General features: G+C 53.7%; 2 protein-coding genes across 3 annotated transcripts in view; both read right to left on the bottom strand.

Annotated features, from left to right (window-relative positions):
• LOC121339972 (transcription activator BRG1-like) overlaps window positions 1-10,736 on the bottom strand; it is a gene marked incomplete at its 3' end in the record, with an annotated part of 25,421 nt that extends 14,685 nt beyond the window's left edge. Inside the window, exons 1-5 of the mRNA XM_041412255.1 lie at window positions 10,580-10,736; window positions 9,024-9,076; window positions 6,830-7,045; window positions 3,795-3,927; window positions 2-322 (exon numbers count right to left, since the gene is read on the bottom strand). Coding sequence (XP_041268189.1) covers window positions 2-322; window positions 3,795-3,927; window positions 6,830-7,018 — 643 coding nt within the window. The remainder of the gene's footprint in view (window position 1; window positions 323-3,794; window positions 3,928-6,829; window positions 7,046-9,023; window positions 9,077-10,579) is intronic.
• Window positions 10,737-13,180: 2,444 nt separating this feature from the next.
• LOC121339971 (zinc finger protein 271-like) lies at window positions 13,181-18,735 on the bottom strand. Of its 2 annotated transcripts, XM_041412254.1 has the most exons (4): window positions 18,580-18,735; window positions 17,070-18,393; window position 16,621; window positions 13,181-14,931 (listed from the first exon to the last, which is right to left on the bottom strand). In XM_041412254.1, exons 1-4 carry the CDS (start codon window positions 18,629-18,631, stop codon window positions 13,309-13,311), a joined length of 3,000 nt encoding a protein of 999 aa, XP_041268188.1. In that variant the 5' UTR covers window positions 18,632-18,735; the 3' UTR covers window positions 13,181-13,308. The 2 variants fall into 2 exon arrangements, with proteins under 2 accessions (XP_041268188.1, XP_041268187.1); XM_041412253.1 differs by lacking the exons at window positions 13,181-14,931; window position 16,621 and having other exon boundaries at window positions 16,795-18,388; window positions 18,580-18,662.
• Between the last annotated feature and the right edge of the window lie 581 nt (window positions 18,736-19,316).

Raw genomic sequence — 19,316 nt, 5'->3', positions numbered from 1 at the left:
GGGCCCTGCGCGGCGCCGGCGGGCGGAGGTAGAGCAGGAATCTGCGGCTGCATCCCCGGCAGCGGCCGCTTGCCCTGGACGGCCACCTGGAGATGCTCTGGAAGGGGTTGCCCTCGTGCCAACAGCTTGTAGGCCATGATTTGGGCACGGAGCTGGTGCAGCTGGGCGGCGTTGAACGGGGACGGGCCCCGGCCCAGCGCGGGCGAGTCGGAGCCGGAGCCGTCCAGGGCGGCGCCGGAGCCGCCGGCGGAGCTGCTGGAGGGGCCGTTGGACGGCACCGGGCTGGAGGCGTGCTCTGAGCCGCCCAGAGGGGATGGGTAACCTGGCAGGAATGAGGGATTTATGGATGGAGATCAGGATTTCCACTCCGAAACCCAACAGGGGTGGGAAGTCCCATTCCCAATCTGCTGCGCGGAACGTCAAAGTAACAGCAATCCAGCCCTGAGGCAGCTGGAATGGGAAACTCACTCCCAACCCATCCCTGAGGCAGCTGGAGTGAGAAATCCCATTCCCAACCCAATCCTTGAAGGAGGAGGGAGGGAAATCCCATTCCCAATCCATCCCTGAGGCAGTTGGAATGGGAAATCCCATTCCCAATCCATTCCTGAGGCAGTTGGAATGAGAAATCCCATTCCCAATCTGTCCTCGAGGCAGCTGGAATGGGAAATCCCATTCCCAATCTGTCCTCGAGGCAGCTGGAATCAGAAATCCTATTCCCAACCCATCCTTGAAGGAGGAGGGAGGGAAATCCCATACCCAATCCATCCCTGAAACATTTGAAATGGGAAATCCCACTTTCAACCCACCCTAGAAGCAACTGGAGTGGGAAATCCCATTCCCAATCCATCCTTGAAGCAGTTGGAATGGGAAATCCCATTCCCAATCCATCCCTGAGGCAGCTGGAATGAGAAATCCCATTCCCAACCCATTCCTGAGGCAGTTGGAATGAGAAATCCCATTCCCAATCCATCCTTGAAGGAGGAGGGAGGGAAATCCCATTTCCAATCCATCCCTGAAAATTTTGGAATGGGAAATCCCACTTTCAACCCACCCTAGAAGCAACTGGAGTGGGAAATCCCATTCCCAATCCATCCTTGAAGCAGTTGGAATGGGAAATCCCATTCCCAATCCATCCCTGAGGCAGCTGGAATGAGAAATCCCATTCCCAACCCATTCCTGAGGCAGTTGGAATGAGAAATCCCATTCCCAATCTGTCCTCGAGGCAGCTGGAATGGGAAATCCCTTTCCAAATCCATCCCTGAGGCAGCTGGAATGGGAATTCCCATTCCCAACCCAATCCTTGAAGGAGGAGGGAGGGAAATCCCATTCCCAATCCATCCCTGAGGCAGTTGGAATGAGAAATCCCATTCCCAATCTGTCCTCGAGGCAGCTGGAATGGGAAATCCCATCCCCAACCCATCCTTGAAGGAGGAGGGAGGGAAATCCCATTCCCAATCCATCCCTGAAACATTTGGAATGGGAAATCCACTCCCAAATCTGTTAGGCAGGAATAAGGAGCAAGGAATCCCCTCCCAAAATCCATTCTTTGGGACCTGGAAATCCCCTGGATTGCTACCAAAATCCAGGATTTATGTCATGGTATCCAGGATTTAACCCTGGAATGATGGAAACCTCCCAAAATCCAAATCCAGGATTTGGACACTGCTCCCAACCTTGGGAATGCTGAAAACCTCCCAAATTTGGCCACCATTCCTCCCCTTCCCGTGCTCCCAACCTCGGGAATGCTGAAAACCTCCCAAATTTGGCCACCATTCCTCACCTTCCCATGCTCCCAACCTTGGGAATGCTGAAAACCTCCCAAATTTGGACACCATTCCCTCTCTTCCCATGCTCTCAACCTTGGGAATGCTGGAAACCTCCCAAACCAAGGACTGCCCGAGGATTTGGAAACCGTTCCTTCCCTTCCCATGATCCCGACCTTGGGAATGCTGAAAACCTCCCAAAATCCAAAACCAGGATTTGGACAGTGCTTCCAACTTTGGGAATGTCCAGGATTTGGACCGTGCTCCCAACCTTGGGAATGCTGGAAACCTCCCAAACCAAGGATTGGCCAAGGATTTGGACACTGTTCCTCCCCTTCCCATGATCCCAACCTTGGGAATGCTGAAAACCTCCCAAAATCCAAAACCAGGATTTGGACAGTGCTTCCAACTTTGGGAATGCTGAAAACCTCCCAAATTTCGACACCATTCCCCCCATTCTTTTGCTCCCAACTTTGGGAATGCTGAAAACCTCCCAAAATCCAAATCCAGGATTTGGACACTGCTCCCAGCTTTGGGAATGCTGAAAACATCCCAAATTTGGACACCATTCCTTCCCTTGCCATGATCCCAACCTCGGGAATACTAAAATCCTCCCAAACCAAGGATTGTCCAAGGATTTGGACACCATTCCCCCCCTTGCCGTGCTCCCAACCTTGGGAATGCTGGAAACCTCCCAAAATCCAAATCCAGGATTTGGACACTGCTTCCATCTTTGGGAATGCTGGAAACCTCCCAATCCAAGGATTGGCCAATGATTTGGACACCATTCCTCCCCTTCCCATGATCCCAACCTTGGGAATGCTGGAAACCTCCCAAACCAAGGATTGGCCAAGGATTTGGCCACCATTCCCCCCCTTGCCCAGGATTTGGACACTGCTTCCATCTTTGGGAATGCTGAAAACCTCCCAAACCAAGGATTCTCCAAGGATTTGGACACCATTCCTCCCCTTGCCGTGCTCCCAACCTCGGGAATGCTGACAACCTCCCAATCCAAGGATTGTCCAAGGATTTGGCCACCATTCCTCCCCTTCCTGTGATCCCAACCTCGGGAATGCTGACAACCTCCCAATCCAAGGATTGTCCAAGGATTTGGACACCATTCCTCCCCTTGCCGTGCTCCCAACCTCGGGAATGCTGAAAACCTCCCAATCCAAGGTTTGTCCAAGGATTTGGACACCGTTCCTCCCCTTCCCGTGATCCCAACCTTGGGAATGCTGAAAACCTCCCAAAATCCAAATCTAGGATTTGGACACTGCTTCCAACTTTGGGAACGCTAAAATCCTCCCAAACCAAGGATTCTCCAAGGATTTGGACACCATTCCTTCCCTTCCCATTCTCCCAACCTCGGGAATGCTGACAACCTCCCACATTTGGACACCCTTCCTCCCTTTCTCCCGACACCATTCCCCCCCTTCCCATGATCCCAACCTTGGGAATGCTGGAAACCTCCCAAATTTGGACACCACTCCTCCCTTTCTCCCCCCTATTTTTTCTTCCCATGCTCCCAACCTCGGGAATGCTGAAAACCTCCCAATCCAAGGATTGTCCAAGGATTTGGACACCATTCCCCCCCTTCCCATGATCCCATCCTTGGGAATGCTGAAAACCTCCCAAATTTGGACACCATTCCTCCCTTTCTCCCCCCCATTTTTTCTTCCCATGCTCCCAACCTCGGGAATGCTGGAAACCTCCCAAATTTGGACACCATTCCCCCCCTTCCAGTGATCCCAACCCTGGGAATGCTGGAAACCTCCCAAAATCCAAATCCAGGATTTGGACACTGCTCCCAACCTTGGGAATGCTGGAAACCTCCCAAAATCCAAATCCAGGATTTGGACACTGCTCCCAACCTTGGGAATGCTGGAAACCTCCCAAACCAAGGATTGGCCAAGGATTTGGCCACCATTCCCCCCCTTGCCGTGCTCCCAACCTCAGGAATGCTGAAAACCTCCCAATCCAAGGGTTGTCCAAGGATTTGGCCACCATTCCCCCCCTTCCCATGATCCCAACCTTGGGAATGCTGGTCCATGGGGCTGGGGGGGGGCCCCATTCCCGCGTGCCCCCCCGGGCGCATTCCCATTCCCTTCATCTGCCCGTAGCGCGGATCCTCCGACATTCCCTTCTCGTGCATCGCATCCAGGGGCTGCGGGGGGCAAAAAAAAATCCCAGAAAATCAGATTTCAACAGAGAATTCCTGGAGGAAATTCTGCTCCCACCCCGCAGAATTCCCAAGGAGATGGAGGATCCTTTTTATTATTCCCAGAAATGCCAGATTCCAGCCGCTCTGGCCCCAAAAATCCTTCCCACAGCACAATTCCCTGGATTTTTTAATTGAAAATCCCTCTGGATTATAGGAGAGGAATTGTTGTTAAAGCCCAAAATCCATCAGGAAAAACCTCTCAATTAATGAGTTAATTAATGGGGGTGGGATGGGGGATTTTTCCATTCTTGAGGTTTTTCAGTGCATTTTTGGAGGAGAATCTTCCTGGACTCCTTCTTCTTCTTCTTCACCATCTTCTCTTCCTTTTTTTCACATTCCTCTCCTTCTTTTTCTCCATCTTCTTCTCCTCCTTCTTCTCCTCCTTCTCCATCTTCTTCTTCTCCTTCTTCTTCACCCTTCTCTCCTTCTTCTTCTCCATCTTCTTCTTCTTTTTCAATTTTTTCTTCTTCTTCTCCATCTTCTTCTTTTTCACCTTTCTCCTTCTTCATTTTCTTCTTCTCATTTTTTCACCTTCTTTTCTTCTCCATCTTTTTATTCTTCATTTTCTTCTTCTTCTTCTCCTTCCTCTCCTTCTTCTTCTTCTCCATCTTCTTCTTCACCTTCACCTTCTTATGCTGTTCTTCGTCATCTTTTTATTCTTAATTTTCTTCTTCTTCTCCTCATCTTCCTCTTCACCTCCTTCTCTTCCTCTTCTTCACCTTCCTCTCCTTCTTCTCCATCTTCTTCTCCTTTTCTCCATCTTTTTATTCTTAATTTTCTTCTCCTTCTTCATCTTCCTCTCCTTCTTCTTCACCTTCCTCTCCTTCACCTTCTTCTGCTGTTCTTCATCATCTTTTTATTCTTAATTTTCTTCTTCTTCTCCTTCACCTTCTTCTTCTCCTTTTCTCCATCTTTTTATTCTTAATTTTCTTCTTCTCCTTCCTCTTCTTCTTCTCCATCTTCTTCACCTTCCTCTCCTTCTTTTCTTCTCCATCTTTTTATTCTTAATTTTCTTCTCCTTCTTCTCCTTCCTCTCCTTCTTCTTCTCCTTCACCTTTTTCTTTTCTTCTCCATCTTCTTATTCTTAATTTTCTTCTTCTCCTTCTTCTCCTTCTTTTCTTCTCCATCTTTTTATTGTTAATTTTCTTCTCCTTCTTCTCCTTCTTCTTCTCCTTCACCTTTTTCTTTTCTTCTCCATCTTCTTATTCTTAATTTTCTTCTTCTCCTTCCTCTCCTTCTTCTCTTTTTTCTCCATCTTTTTATTCTTAATTTTGTTCTCCTTCCTCTTCCTCTCCATCTTCTTCTTCGCCTCCTTCCTTTCCTTCCTCTCCTTCTTCTTCTCCACCTTCTTCTTCCTCTTCACCTTCCTCCCCTTCCCAACCTTCTCCTCCACCTTCTCCTTCTCCATGGGTTTGGGTGATATTTCGTAATTGGACAGAAAAATCCGCACTGTGGACCTCGAGTGATTAATTATTGGGTTAATAGTGAAAATAATTAAGGCGTCATTCCTTAATTGGATTGTTCAGCCTTCAATGGCAGAGGTAGAAAAAAGGGAAAAAAACATCAATCCCACCCGAACCTGAGGGGTTTTGAGGTCTGGAATTCTGGGATTCTTGGATTTCGAGGTCTGGAATTGTGGGATTCTTGGATTTCGAGGTCTGGAATTGTGGGATTCTTGGATTTCGAGGTCTGGAATTCTGGGATTCTTGGATTTCGAGGTCTGGAGTTCTGGGATTCTTGGATTTCGAGGTCTGGAATTCTGGGATTCTGGAGTTTTGAGGTCTGGAATTCTGGGATTTTCAAATTCTGGGATTCCTCACCACGGATGGTCCCAAAACCATCAATCCCAAACCCGAGGGTTTTTGAGGTCTGGAATTGTGGGATTCTGGAATTTTGAGGTCTGGAATTGTGGGATTCTGGAATTTTGAGGTCTGGAATTGTGGGATTCTAGGATTTCAAAGTCTGGAATTGTGGGATTCTGAAATTGAGGGATTCTGGGATTGAGGAATTCTGGGATTGTGGGATTCTGAAATCTCGAGAGCTGGAATTGTGGGATTCTGGAATTTCAAGGTCTGGAATTGTGGGATTCTGGAATTTCAAGGTCTGGAATTGTGGGATTCTGGAATTTTGAGGTCTGGAATTGTGGGGTTCTGGAGTCTCGAGGTCTGGAATTGTGGGATTCTAGGATTTCAAAGTCTGGAATTGTGGGATTCTGAAATTGAGGAATTCTGGGATTGAGGAATTCTGGGATTCCGGGATTTCGAGGTCCGGGATTCCGGGGTTCCGGGGTTGCTGACTCACCTTGTGCAGGGGGTGGATGGCGTCCGGCGCGTAGCCCGCGGCCGGCAGCGCGTGGCCGGAGTGGCCGGAGTGGCCGGAGCCGGGGGAGGGGCCGGGGGAGGGGCCCAGCATGGACCCCGGGGAGGGGCCGGGCCCGGGGGAGGGGCCAGGCCGGGGGGTCCCGCCCAGGGGGGGCTCTGGAGTGTGGGATTCTGGAATTTTGAGGTCTGGAATTGTGGGACTCTGGAATTTTGAGGTCTAAGATTCTAGGATTTCAAAGTCTGGAATTGAGGAATTCTGGGATTGTGGGATTCTGAAATATCGAGAGCTGGAATTGTGGGATTCTGGAATCTCAAGAGCTGGAATTGTGGGATTCTGGAATTTCAAGGTCTGGAATTCTGGGATTCTTGTATTTCGAGGTCTGGAATTGTGGGATTCTGGAATTCTAGGATTTCAAAGTCTGGAATTGTGGGATTCTGGGATTGAGGAATTCTGGGATTGTGGGATTCTGGGATTTCGAGGTCCGGGATTCCGGGATTCCGGGGTTCTGGGGTTGCTGACTCACCTTGTGCAGGGGGTGGATGGCGTCCGGCGCGTAGCCCGCGGCCGGCAGCGCGTGGCCGGAGTGGCCGGAGTGGCCGGAGCCGGGGGAGGGGCCGGGGGAGGGGCCCAGCATGGACCCCGGGGAGGGGCCGGGCCCGGGGGAGGGGCCAGGCCGGGGGGTCCCGCCCAGGGGGGGCTCTGGAGTGGCCATCTCACACCAGGAGCTGGGAACGGGCACCTGGAACGAGGAATGGGGATTAATTAAGGGATTAATTAATTATTAGTGATTAATAATTAATGATTAATGATCCTGCAACTGAGGGAGAGCGGGGGGGTCCCGCCCAGGGGGGCTCTGGAGTGGCCATCTCACACCAGGAGATGGGAATGGGCACCTGGAACGAGGAATGGGGATTAATTAATGATTAATAATTAATAATTAGTACTAATTAATTATTCTGGAATTGAGGGAGAGCCGGGGGGTCCCACCCAGGGGGGGCTCTGGAGTGGCCATCTCACACCAGGAGATGGGAATGGGCACCTGGAATGGGATTAATTATGGGATTAATTAATAAAAATTATCAATAGTTACTAATTAATAATTAACGATTAATAATTCTGGGACCAAGGGAGAGCCGGGGGGTCCCACCCAGGGGGGCTCTGGAGTGGCCATCTCACACCAGGAGATGGGAATGGGCACCTGGAATGGGATTAATTATGGGATTAATTAATAAAAATTATCAATAGTTACTAATTAATAATTAACGATTAATAATTCTGGGACCAAGGGAGAGCCGGGGGGTCCCACCCAGGGGGGCTCTGGAGTGGCCATCTCACACCAGGAGCTGGGAATGGACACCTGGAATTGGGGATCAGGGTTAATTACGGCAATAATTAATGACTAATTATTAATAATTAATAACTAATAATTAAGAATTAGTACTAATTAATTATTCTGGGATTGAGGGAGAGCCAGGGGGTCCCTCTCAGGGAACTCTGGAGTGGCCATCTCACACCAGGAGCTGGGAACGGGCACCTGGAATGGGGGATCAGGGTTAATTATAGGATTAATTAATAATTAAAAATTGATAATTAATGGCTAATAATTCTGGAACTGAGGGAGCACCAGGTGGGAAAAGTCCTTCCCAATCCATGGTCAAGGAATGAGCAAGGAACTCTCCTCAGTCAAGCATGAGGAATTCAAACAATAATCTAATAATTTAATAATTAAAATTATGTATTAAAATAAGAACTAATTAAAACTTAAAGTTATTTCATTTTAATTAAATAGTTCAAATTTAATAATTTAATTTTTAAATTTATTACTCCCTCCTCTTTTTCATGTAATTTTTTATTTAATAAAATTTATGTATTTTCATTAAATAATTCAAATTCAATTCTTTGAAATTTTCTCCATTCCTCCTCTTTTTAATTTAATTTCATTTTTCATTTAATAAAAATTATTCCATTTTAATTAACCAAAATTTATTTAAAATTTTCTCCATTCCTCCTCTTTTTCATTTAATAAAATTTTTCATTTAATAAAAATTATTCCATTTTAATTAACCAAAATTTATTTGAAATTTTCTCCATTCCTCCTCTTTTTCATGTAACTTTTTATTTAATAAAAAATATTTAATTTAAATTAAATAATTCATATTTAATTCCTTGAAACTTTCTCCATTCTTTCTTAATTTAGTTTAATTTAATTTAATTTAATTTAATTTAATTTAATTGATGAAAGCACTCACCTAAGGGCATGGTAGTCCTCGACGCCTCGAATTTTCTCCATTCCTCCTCTTTTTCATTTAATTTCATTTTTCATTTAATAAAAATTATTCCATTTTAATTAACCAAAATTTATTTAAAATTTTCTCCATTCCTCCTCTTTTTCATTTAATTTCATTTTTCATTTAATAAAAATTATTCCATTTTAATTAACCAAAATTTATTTAAAATTTTCTCCATTCCTCCTCTTTTTAATTTAATTTCATTTTTCATTTAATAAAAATTATTCCATTTTAATTAACCAAAATTTATTTGAAATTTTCTCCATTCCTCCTCTTTTTCATGTAACTTTTTATTTAATAAAAAATATTTAATTTAAATTAAATAATTCATATTTAATTCCTTGAAACTTTCTCCATTCTTTCTTAATTTAGTTTAATTTAATTTAATTTAATTTAATTTAATTTAATTTAATTGATGAAAGCACTCACCTAAGGGCATGGTAGTCCTCGACGCCTCGCAGGGACGAGCTCCTAACGCCAGGCTGGGGGAAAAAAAATTGTAATTAATTAGTAATTAATTAGGGAATTTCATTATTCTCTGAGGGGATCCCATGAGGGGGGATCGATCCCGAGGGGGCTGAGGGGGGATCCTATGGGGCAAAAAAAATGAGAATTAATTAGGAATTAATTAGGGAATTTCATTATTCTCTGAGGGGATCCCATGAGGGGGGATGATCCCAGGAGGGGATCCTGGGGGGGGGGATCAATCCCGGGGGGGGGGATCGATCCTGAGGGGGGATCCCTTGAGGGGGGGAATTGATCCTGAGGGGGGATCCCTTGAAGGAGGATCAATTCTGAGGGGGGGATCCTGTGAGGGGGGATCAATCCTGAGGAAGGATCCTGTGAGGGGGAGAATTGATCCTGAGGGGGCATCCCTTGAGGGAGGATCAATTCTGAGGGGGGATCAATCCTGAGGGAGGATCCTCTGAGGGGAACCTTTGAGGGGGATCCTCTGAGGGAGGATCAATCCTGAGGGGGTATATCGATCCTGAGGGGAGATCCCTTGAGGGAGGATCAATCCTGAGGGGGGATCAATCCTATGGGGGGATCAATCCTATGGGGGGATCAATCCTATGGGGGGATCCTGTGAGGGGGGATCAATCCTAAGGGGGGATCCCTTGACGGGGGGAATCGATCCTGAGGGGGGATCCTGTGAGGGGGGATCAATCCTGAGGGGGCATCCCTTGAGGGGGGGAATCGATCCTGAGGGAGGATCCTCTGAGGGAGGGTCCCATGAGGTGACCCTATGAGGGGGGGGGATCAATCCTGGAGAGTGTTCAAGTCCCAGCAAGGGACAGGAATGTAAGTGGCGAATCCCGTGAGGGGGGAATCCCATGAGGGGGGATCAATCCTGGGGGGACTGAGGGAGGATCCTCTGAGGGGGATCGATCCTGAGGGGGTTGAGGGGGGATCCTCTGAGGGGAACCTTTGAGGGGGATCCTCTGAGGAGATCCCCCCTATGAGGGGGGATGGATCTTGAGGGGGCTGAGGGGGGATCCCATGACAGCGCATCCTAGGAGGGGATCCTCTGAGGGGAACCTTTGAGGGGCAATCGATCCTATGACTGATCCCCCCCGCTGAGGGAGGATCGATCCTGAGGGGGCTGAGGGAGGATCCTCTGAGGGGAACCATTCAGGGGGGATCCTCTGAGGGAGGGTCCTATGAGGAGATCCTCTGAGGGGGGATCGATCATGGGGGGTTGAGGGGGGATCCTCTGAGAGGAACCTTTGAGGGGGGATCCTCTGAGGGAGGATACCATGAGGAGATCCTCTGAGGGGGGATCAATCCTGGGAAGTTGAGGGGGATCCTCTGAGGGGATCCTCTGAGGGGGGATCGATTTTGACAGGGCTGAGGGGGTCCCGATCTTCTGAGGGGGAGGGGAACCCCAAGGCCCCGCGCTGAGAGCGCCGCCAGTGCTGAACAAAGGGCCCGTGACCCTCGCGGGCTGCCGTATCCTCCCCTCACCCCCCTTCAGCCGGCCTTACCGGAGCCGGAGCCCTTCCCGGAGCCCTTCCCGGAGCTCATCCCGGCCCGATCCCGACGCGATCCCGAGCCCGGTGCCGGCGGGGGGAACAAAGGAGCCGCCGGAGCCGCCGCCGCCGCCTCAGGGAGCGCCGGGCCCGCGCCTGCGCGTCCCGCCCCACGCCGCGGCCCCGCCCACCGCGCGCGCTCAGCCAATGGCGCGGCGCCCCCGCGCCGGCGCGGCCAATGAGAGGCGAGCGGAGGGGAGAGCGCGCGGCGGTCCAGGCTCCGCCCACAGCAGGAGCAGCCAATGGCAACGCGGCGCGCTGCCCCCCCACAGTAAGGGGAAGGAGGGTGGAAGGGGCGAGGCCACGCCCACACGCTGTGCGGCAGCCAATGGCAGGCGACCTCTGCCGATTTCCCCCTCTTCCCCGGCCTAATTGAGCTGTCAGTCACTCTCCGACTCACCCAATCAGCGCGGAGCTCTCCCGCCGCGGCCAATGAGAAGGCGGGGAACGGAGCGGGGAGGGAGGCGGGGCTTGGGGGGCGCACGCGTGCGCGGAGCGCGCGGCACTGCGGCGGGCTGAGCTCCGGTGGGGGGAGGGGCGGAAAAGGGGGAGGGGATCCCCGAATTTGGGGGGGGTCCCAGTCCAGGGGGATCCCAAAATTTGGGGTCCTAATCCAGGGGGATCCCAGAATTTGGGGGGTCCCAAGGTTTTGGGGAGGGTCCCAGGGATTTTGGAGATTTTTGGGGGTCCCAGTCCAGGGAAATCCCAGAATTTGGGGGGTCCCAGTCCAGGGGGATCCCAGAATTTTGGGGTCCCAGTCCAACAATGCTTATTTATGCATTGAATATTTATTTATTTGCATATTTAGTATTTATTTATCTAGATATTTAATACTTATTTCTCCGTTTTTATGTATTTTATATTTATTTCTCACAGTTTTTATGCATTTACTATTTATTTCTCCCAGTATCTATGTATTTAGTATTTATTTATTTATATATTTAGTATTTATTTCTTGGGATTATGGGAATATGGGATTGGGATTATGGGAATGGGAATGTGAATAGGGGACTGGGATTATGGGAATTTGGGACTGAGAATTGGAATATGGGAATGGGATTATGGGAATATGGGACTGGGAATGGGAATATGGGACTGGGAATGGGAAAAATGGGACTGGGAATGGGAATATGGGATTGGGATTATGGGAATATGGGACTGGGAATGTGACAGGGAATAGCAGGATGGGACTGGGAATATGGGATTGGGATTATGAGAATATGGGATTGGGATTGTGGGAATGGGAATCTGGGAATGGGAATGGGAAAATGGGATTGGGACTATGGGAGTGGAAATATGGGACTGGGAATGGGAATGTGGGACTGGGAATGGGAATATGGGATTGGGAATGGGAAAATGGGACTGGGAATATGGGACTGGGAATACGGGATTGGGAATGGAAATTTGGGACTGGGAATGGGAATGAGACTGGGAATGAGAATATGAAACTGGGAATATGGGACTATGAATGGGAATATGGGATTGGGACTGGGAATATGAGCCTAGGATTGGGAATATGGGACTGGGAATATGGGACTATGAATGGGAATATGGGGTTGGGACTGGGAATATGAGACTAGGATTGGGAATATGGAACTGGGAATATGGGAATGGGAACGGGAGACAAGGAATGGGAATATGGGACTGGGAAAGGGAAAATGAGACTGGGAATGGGAATATGGGACTGGGAATGTGACAGGGAATAGCAGGATGGGACTGGGAATGGGAATATGGGATTGGGATTATGGGAATGGCAATATGGGACTGGGAATGGGAATTTGGGACTGGGAATATGGGACTGGGATTATGAGACTGGGAATATGAAACTGGGAATATGGGACTATGAATGGGAATATGGGATTGGGACTGGGAATACGAGACTAGGGTTGGGAATATGGGACTGGGAACAGGACTGGGAATATGGGACTGGGAATGGGGGACAAGGAATGGGAATATGGGACTGGGAACAGGACCAGAAATATGGAACTGGGAATGGGAATAGGGGACTGGGACTGGGACCAGGAGTACGGGAATGGGGACAGGGAATAAATAAATGGAAACGCGGGACAGAGAACAGGACAACAGGGACAGGACAGGGAATGGGGACAGGAAATGGACAGGGAACAGGGACTGGGAATAAATAAATGGAAACGTGGGACAGAGAACAGGACAACGGGGAAAGGACAGGGAACGGGGACAGGAAATAGGGAATGGGGACTGGGAACACGGGAATGGCAACCAGACCAAGAATATGGGACAGAAAATGAGACAGGGAACGGGATCCGGAACGGGATGGGAGCAGGAGGGGACCAGGGAACGAGGCGGGGGGCAACGCAAGTGACCGTGGGGAGAGGGGGCTGCAGGACAGGGGAGAGCAGGAAGCAGCACGCAGGACACGGGGACAATTCCAGGGTGGAGAGTCCTGGATCAGCTCTCCCAGACGGAGCCGCTGGGCCTGGCGTGCCCAAAATCCGGAGCAACCCCCAAGATCCCCCCAGAAACCCTCAACTCCCTCGGACCCAGCATCCCCTGGAAGATCCCTCCACGTGCCCGTCCTTGTTTTAGTTCAACATCTTTATTTTTAACCCCGTGTTTGGAAAGGACAGAGAGAAATTAAAAGGAAATACAGGACATGGCGAGGCAGGAGGATGCGGAGCCGCCAGGCAGGATTCTTCCAACCGGGATCACCGGGGCTCTGCCCACCGGGGCTCCCTGGGGATCATCCAGCGCGGATCCTCCCACAGGGGAGGCAGCGGGAGCAGCGCACGGAGCTCTTCCTGTTCTCTGGGCGGCCCACAGTGCCGGCTGCACTGGTGTTTGGTCAAGTTACAGCTCTGCGTGAAGCTCTTCCCACACTGGAGACACTCGTAGGGCCGTTCTCCCGTGTGGATCCTCTGGTGAGCGACCAGCCCTGAGCTCTGGCTGAAGCTCTTCCCGCACTGCCCGCACTCGTAGGGCCGCTCTCCCGTGTGGATCCTGTGGTGGACGATCAGGCTGAAGCTCGTACTGAAGCTCTTCCCACACTGCCAACACTCGTAGGGTTTCTCCCCGGTGTGGGTGCGCCGGTGCTTGACGAGGCTGGAGTTGTGCTTGAAGCCCATCCCGCAGTCGGGGCAGCGGAAGGGCCTCTCGTCGGTGTGAATGCGCTGGTGCAGGAGGAGGTCGGACGTGGAGTGGAAACTCTTCCAGCACTGATCACACTCGTAGGGCCTCTCCCCGGTGTGGATGCGCTGGTGGATGACGAGGGCCGAGTTGTGCTTAAAGCCCTGCCCGCACTCGGGGCAGAGGAAGGGCCTCTCCTCGCTGTGAGTGCGCTGGTGACTGAGCAGAGTGGAGCTGGTGTAAAACCTCTTCTTGCACTGATCGCACTCGTAGGGTCTCTCGCCGACGTGGTTCCTCTGGTGGACAACCAGGCTGGAGCTCTCGCTGAAGCTCTTCCCACATTCCCCACACTCGCAGGGACTCGTGTGGGTGCACTGATGCTCGCTGAGGCTGGAGTTGTGCTCAAAGCCCTGCCCGCAGTCAGGGCAGCGGAAGGGTTTCTCCTCTGCGTGCGAGCGCTGGTGCACCATGAGATCACCGATGCTCGGAAACCTCTCCTTGCATTCATCGCACTCGTAGGGCCTCTCCCCTGTGTGGCTCCTCTGGTGGACAATCAGGTTGGAGCTACAGGTGAAGCCCTTCCCGCACTGGGGACACTCGTAGGGCCGTTCCCCGGTGTGGCTCCGGTAGTGCACAATCAGCTGGGAGCTCCGGGTGAAGCTTTTCCCACACTGCCCACACTCGTAGGGCCGTTCCCCGCTGTGCATCCTCTGGTGAACCATCAGGTAGGAGCTCGTGTTGAAGCTCTTCCCACACAGCCCACACACGTAGGGCCTCTCCCCGGTGTGGATGCGCCGGTGGGTGACCAGGGTGGATTTCTCCCTGAATCCCTTCCCGCAGTCGGGGCAGCGGAAGGGCCTCTCCTCTGTGTGAATGCGCTGGTGACTCAGGAGAGTGGAGCTGGTCTGAAACCTCTTCTTGCATTTGTCACACTCGTAGGGCCTCTCTCCCGTGTGATTCCTCTGGTGGACGATCAGGTGAGAGCTCAGCATGAAGCTCTTCCCGCACAGCCCACACTCGTAGGGCCTCTCCCCGCTGTGGATGCGCTGGTGGACAATCAGGTAGGAGCTTGTGTTGAAGCTCTTCCCGCACTCCCCACACTCGTAGGGACGTTCCCCGGTGTGGATTCTGCAGTGGCGGATCAGGGAGGATCTCCATCTAAAGCTCTTCCCACACTCCGAGCACGCGTGGGGCTTCTCCCCGTCCTGGAGCTGCTCAGGGACCCCCAGCTCCGAGCTCCGGCCGCCTCCCCGGCCCAGCCTGGCTCTTTCCCCCTCGCATCCCCGCGCTCTGCGTTTGCAGCCCGTCCTGCTGAGGGATCTCCGGGGCTTTTCCTCCCCGCTGGGTTCCTGCGCCGTGCAGCCGCTCAGAACGGCCTCTGCCACCAGCTTCTGCCGCGGGGATTTGTCCTCCCTGCTCTCCATGCTCAGCTCCTGCTCTGCGGGAGGAAGGACAACGACACCGTGGCATTTGCCGCCGTGCCACGTCCCAAACATCCCCTGCCCCGCAAAAAAACCCTCCCGGAGACCCCCGCGATGGATTTGGGGCGACTCCCCCTCCCGCTCACCTGCGGCGCCGGGGGGCGATGCCGGCGGAACCGGGGCAGCCGCGTGGTGCTGCTACTGCTGCTCCTCTCCCGCTCCTCCTTTTCCCTCCTCGTCCTGCTCCTTTTCCTCTCGATCCTCTCCTTCCCTTTCCTTTTTCTTTTCCTCTCTCCCTCCTCTCCCTGCAGCTCCCGCTCCGCTCCCAGCCCGGCCCGGGCGGTGCCGACCCCCAAAAGCAGCCGCGCTCTGCCCCGGGCGGGTTCCCAAGCGGCCCCGGCCCGCGCGGCACTGGCAGCGATGCTGGGAGCGCCGGCAGCGATCCGGAGAGCAGCGGCAGCGATGCTGGCAGCAGCGGGCGGACACTGGGAGCGCTCTCCCTGCCGGGTGCTGGGAGCGCTATGAGCGATGGTGAGAGCACCGGGCAGGAATTGGGAGCGCCCTCCCTGCCAGTCCCGCTCTTACTGGGAGCGCTGGGGAGGAACTGGGAGCAAACAGCGCCGGGACGCGGCTGCAGCCGGCTGGGGGCGGGGCCGAAGCGAAGGGCGTGGTTATGCAAATACAGGAACGATCGCGCGCTGGGATTGGTGGGCGGGAGCAGCGCGGGCGTTCCTCGGTCACGTGAGGGCCGCGGGAGGACCGGAGCGATGGCGGCGGCGTCCGGTGAGAGGGGACAGGGAGCGGGAATGGGAACAGGGAATGGGGACAGGAAGTGGGAATGGGGACAGGGAGCGACAATGGGGACAGGGACCGGGAATGGGGACAGGGAATGGGAATGGGGACAGAGAATGGGAATTGCGATAGGGAATGGGGACCGGGAATGAGAATAAGGACAGGCACCGCGCTTGAGGATGGAGAATGGCGACAGGGAATGGAAATGGGGACAGGGACCAGGAATGGGGACCGGGCATGGGATCAGGGAATGGGTATGGACACAGGGTCCAAGAATTGGGACAGGGACCAGGAATGGGGACAGGATCCGGGAATGGGGACAGAGACGGGGGAAGGGAAAAGGCACCGCCAGTGCAGGAGAGGGACTGGGATTGGAGTCAGGAATCAGAAAATGGGAACGGGCCAGGAAATATGGAAATGGGAAGGCAGAACTGGCACCAGGAGATGGAACAGGAAAAGGGGAACAGGACAGGGAATATGTGACTGGGAATACAGGAACAGCAACCCGATAGAGAATATGGGACGGGGATAGATTTTGAGGTCAGGAATGGCACCCAGAGTCATATGAAAGCAGCTTGGGACCCGGAGTTTGGTAGTAAGGGAACAGGTGGAGTGGGATATCAGGGAGAGGGGGATCTGCGAGGGGGGACAACTGGAACCAGGACAGGAGGCCATGGAGACACTGCCAGGGCAGAGGATCCTTGATCAGAGGCCCCAGAACTTGACAGGGTCTCCCAGCACAGCTGGAGCCGCAGGTTGTGGCATGCCCAAAGCCATGAGGAACCCCCAAATCTGTCCAAGGAACTCTCAACTCCCTCGGACCCAGCATCCCGCTCACGCCCTGGAAGATGCCCCCATGTCCCCATGCTTAGTTCAACATCTTTATTTTTAACCCCGCATTTCGCTGTTTGGAAAGACCAAAGAGAAATTAAGAGAAAATCCAGGCCACGGCGAGCCAGGAGGATGCGGAGCCCCCGGGCAGGTGTCTTCCCAACAGGGATCACCGGCACCAGGGATCACCGGGGCTCCCTGGGGATCATCCAGCGCGGATCCTCCCGCGGGGGATGGAGCTGGAGCAGCGCACGGAGCTCTTCCTGCGCTCTGGGCTCTCTCAGGGCTGCCCTTAGTGCTGGCTGGTTTCGTGTTTGGTCAAGGCAGATCTCCTGGAGAATCTCTTCCCACACTGCCCACATTCGAAGGGTTTCTCCCCGCTGTGGATTCTCCGGTGTTTGATCAGCGAGGAGCTTCTGTTGAAGCTCTTCCCACAGAGCCCACACTCGAAGGGTTTTTCCCCGGTGTGCATGCGCCGGTGGGTGACGAGCTGGGAGTTGTTCCTGAATCCCTTCCCGCAGTCGGGGCAGAGGAAGGGCTTCTCGTCTGTGTGAATGCGCTGGTGCTTCACGAGATCAGAGCTGGTCTGAAACCTCTTCTTGCATTGATCACACTCGTAGGGCCTCTCCCCGGTGTGGATCATCTGGTGTCTGATCAGGTAGGAGCTTGAGCGGAAGCTCTTCCCACACTGCCCACAGTCGTAGGGCCTGTCCCCAGTGTGGATCACCTGGTGGGCAATCAGCCCTGGGATCCCTGAGAAGCTCTTCCCACACTTCCCACACTCGTAAGGCCGTTCTCCCGTGTGGATCCTCTGGTGGACAACCAGCCCTGCGTTCCGGCTGAAGCTTTTCCCGCACTCCCCACACTCGTAGGGCCGTTCCCCGCTGTGCATCCTCTGGTGAACCACCAGGCTGGAGCTCGTGCTGAAGCTCTTCCCACACTCCCCACACTCGAAGGGTTTCTCCCCGGTGTGGATGCGCCGGTGGATGACGAGGCCGGCGTTGTGCCTGAATCCCTTCCCGCAGTCCGGGCAGCAGAAGGGCTTCTCGTCTGTGTGAACGCGCTGGTGACTGAGGAGATCATAGACGGTGTGGAACCTCTTCTTGCATTGATCACACTCGTAGGGCCTCTCCCCGCTGTGGATCATCTCGTGTCTGGTCAGGTGGAAGCGTTGGGTGAACCTCTTCCCACACTGGGGACACTCGTAGCCCCTCGCCCCGGTGTGGATTCTGCAGTGGACGGTCAGGCTGGATTGCCATCTGAAGGTCTTCCCACATTCCCCACACTCATAGGGCCTTTCCTGCATGTGCAATCTGCTATGCAGGATGAGTTTGGATCTACACGGGAAGCTCTTCCCACATTCCGAGCACGCGTGGAGCTTCTCCCCATCCTGGAGCTGCTCAGGGACCCCCAGCTCCGAGCTCCGGCCGCCTCCCCGGCCCAGCCTGGCTCTTTCCCCCTCGCATCCTCGCGCTCTCCGTTTGCAGCCCGTCCTGCTGAGGGATCTCCGGGGCTTTTCCTCCCCGCTGGGTTCCTGCGCCGTGCAGCCGCTCAGAACGGCCTCTGCCTCCAGCTTCTGCCGCGGGGATTTGTCCTGCCTGCTCTCCATGCTCAGCTCCTGCTCTGTGGGAGGAAGGACAACGACACCATGGTATTTGCCTCCGTGACACAGAGAAGGGCAAGGAGATCACCCCCAGCGTGTCCCCAGCAGGACGGTGTCCCCAGCAGGGCTGTGCTGCAGCCGGGGGCCGTGCTGGGCTGGGAGATGGAGCAGGAGAGAGGGGAAAGGGGCACTGACTTCCTCCTCACCTGCCTGTGGCTCCTGGGACATTTTCCTCTTCCTCACGGCCTCCTCCTCCATGGGGCAGAGGTTTGGCAAGGGGAAATCCTGCTTTGGGGCAGAACAAGGGCTGAGCGCGTTGCCTTTGATGGTGCCGCTGCCCAGGGCCAGCTGGAGAAGTCAGCGCCCCTTTCAGCCTCGGGGGGCCCAGAGCCCACTCATCCCCCAGCCCCCTTTCAGCCTCGGGGGGCCCGGAGCCCACTCATCCCCCAGCCCCCTTTCAGCCTCGGGGGGCCCGGAGCCCACTCATCCCCCAGCCCCCTTTCAGCCTCGGGGGGCCCGGAGCCCACTCATCCCCCAGCCCCCTTTCAGCCTCGGGGGGCCCGGAGCCCACTCATCCCCCAGCCCCCTTTCAGCCTCGGGGGGCCCGGAGCCCACTCATCCCCCAGCCCCCTTTCAGCCTCGGGGGGCCCGGAGCCCACTCATCCCCCAGCCCCCTTTCAGCCTCGGGGGGCCCGGAGCCCACTCATCCCCCAGCCCCCTTTCAGCCTCGGGGGGCCCGGAGCCCACTCATCCCCCAGCCCCCTTTCAGCCTCGGGGAGCCCGGAGCCCTCTCATCCCCCAGCCCCCTTTCAGCCTCGGGGGGCCCGGAGCCCACTCATCCCCCAGCCCCCTTTCAGCCTCGGGGGGCCCGGAGCCCACTCATCCCCCAGCCCCCTTTCAGCCTCGGGGAGCCCGGAGCCCTCTCATCCCCCAGCCCCCTTTC

Source organism: Onychostruthus taczanowskii, unplaced genomic scaffold, assembly GCF_017590055.1.
Source record: "Onychostruthus taczanowskii isolate IOZ18803 unplaced genomic scaffold, ASM1759005v1 scaffold389, whole genome shotgun sequence".
NCBI classification, from domain to species: domain Eukaryota; kingdom Metazoa; phylum Chordata; class Aves; order Passeriformes; family Passeridae; genus Onychostruthus; species Onychostruthus taczanowskii.
Note: the sequence above shows the minus strand (reverse complement) of the source record. Positions and strands in the feature narration are given on the sequence as shown.

What these genes read in the sequence shown, in the direction of transcription:
- LOC121339971 (XM_041412254.1), bottom strand. Translation starts at nt 18,631, where the DNA reads ATGGAGGAGGAGGCCGTGAGGAAGAGGAAAATGTCCCAGGAGCCACAG. An exon ending in GTCCCAGGAGCCACAGGCAG is followed by an intron (nt 18,394 to 18,579) that starts GTGAGGAGGAAG and finishes TTCCTCCCACAG; the next exon opens with AGCAGGAGCTGAGCATGGAG.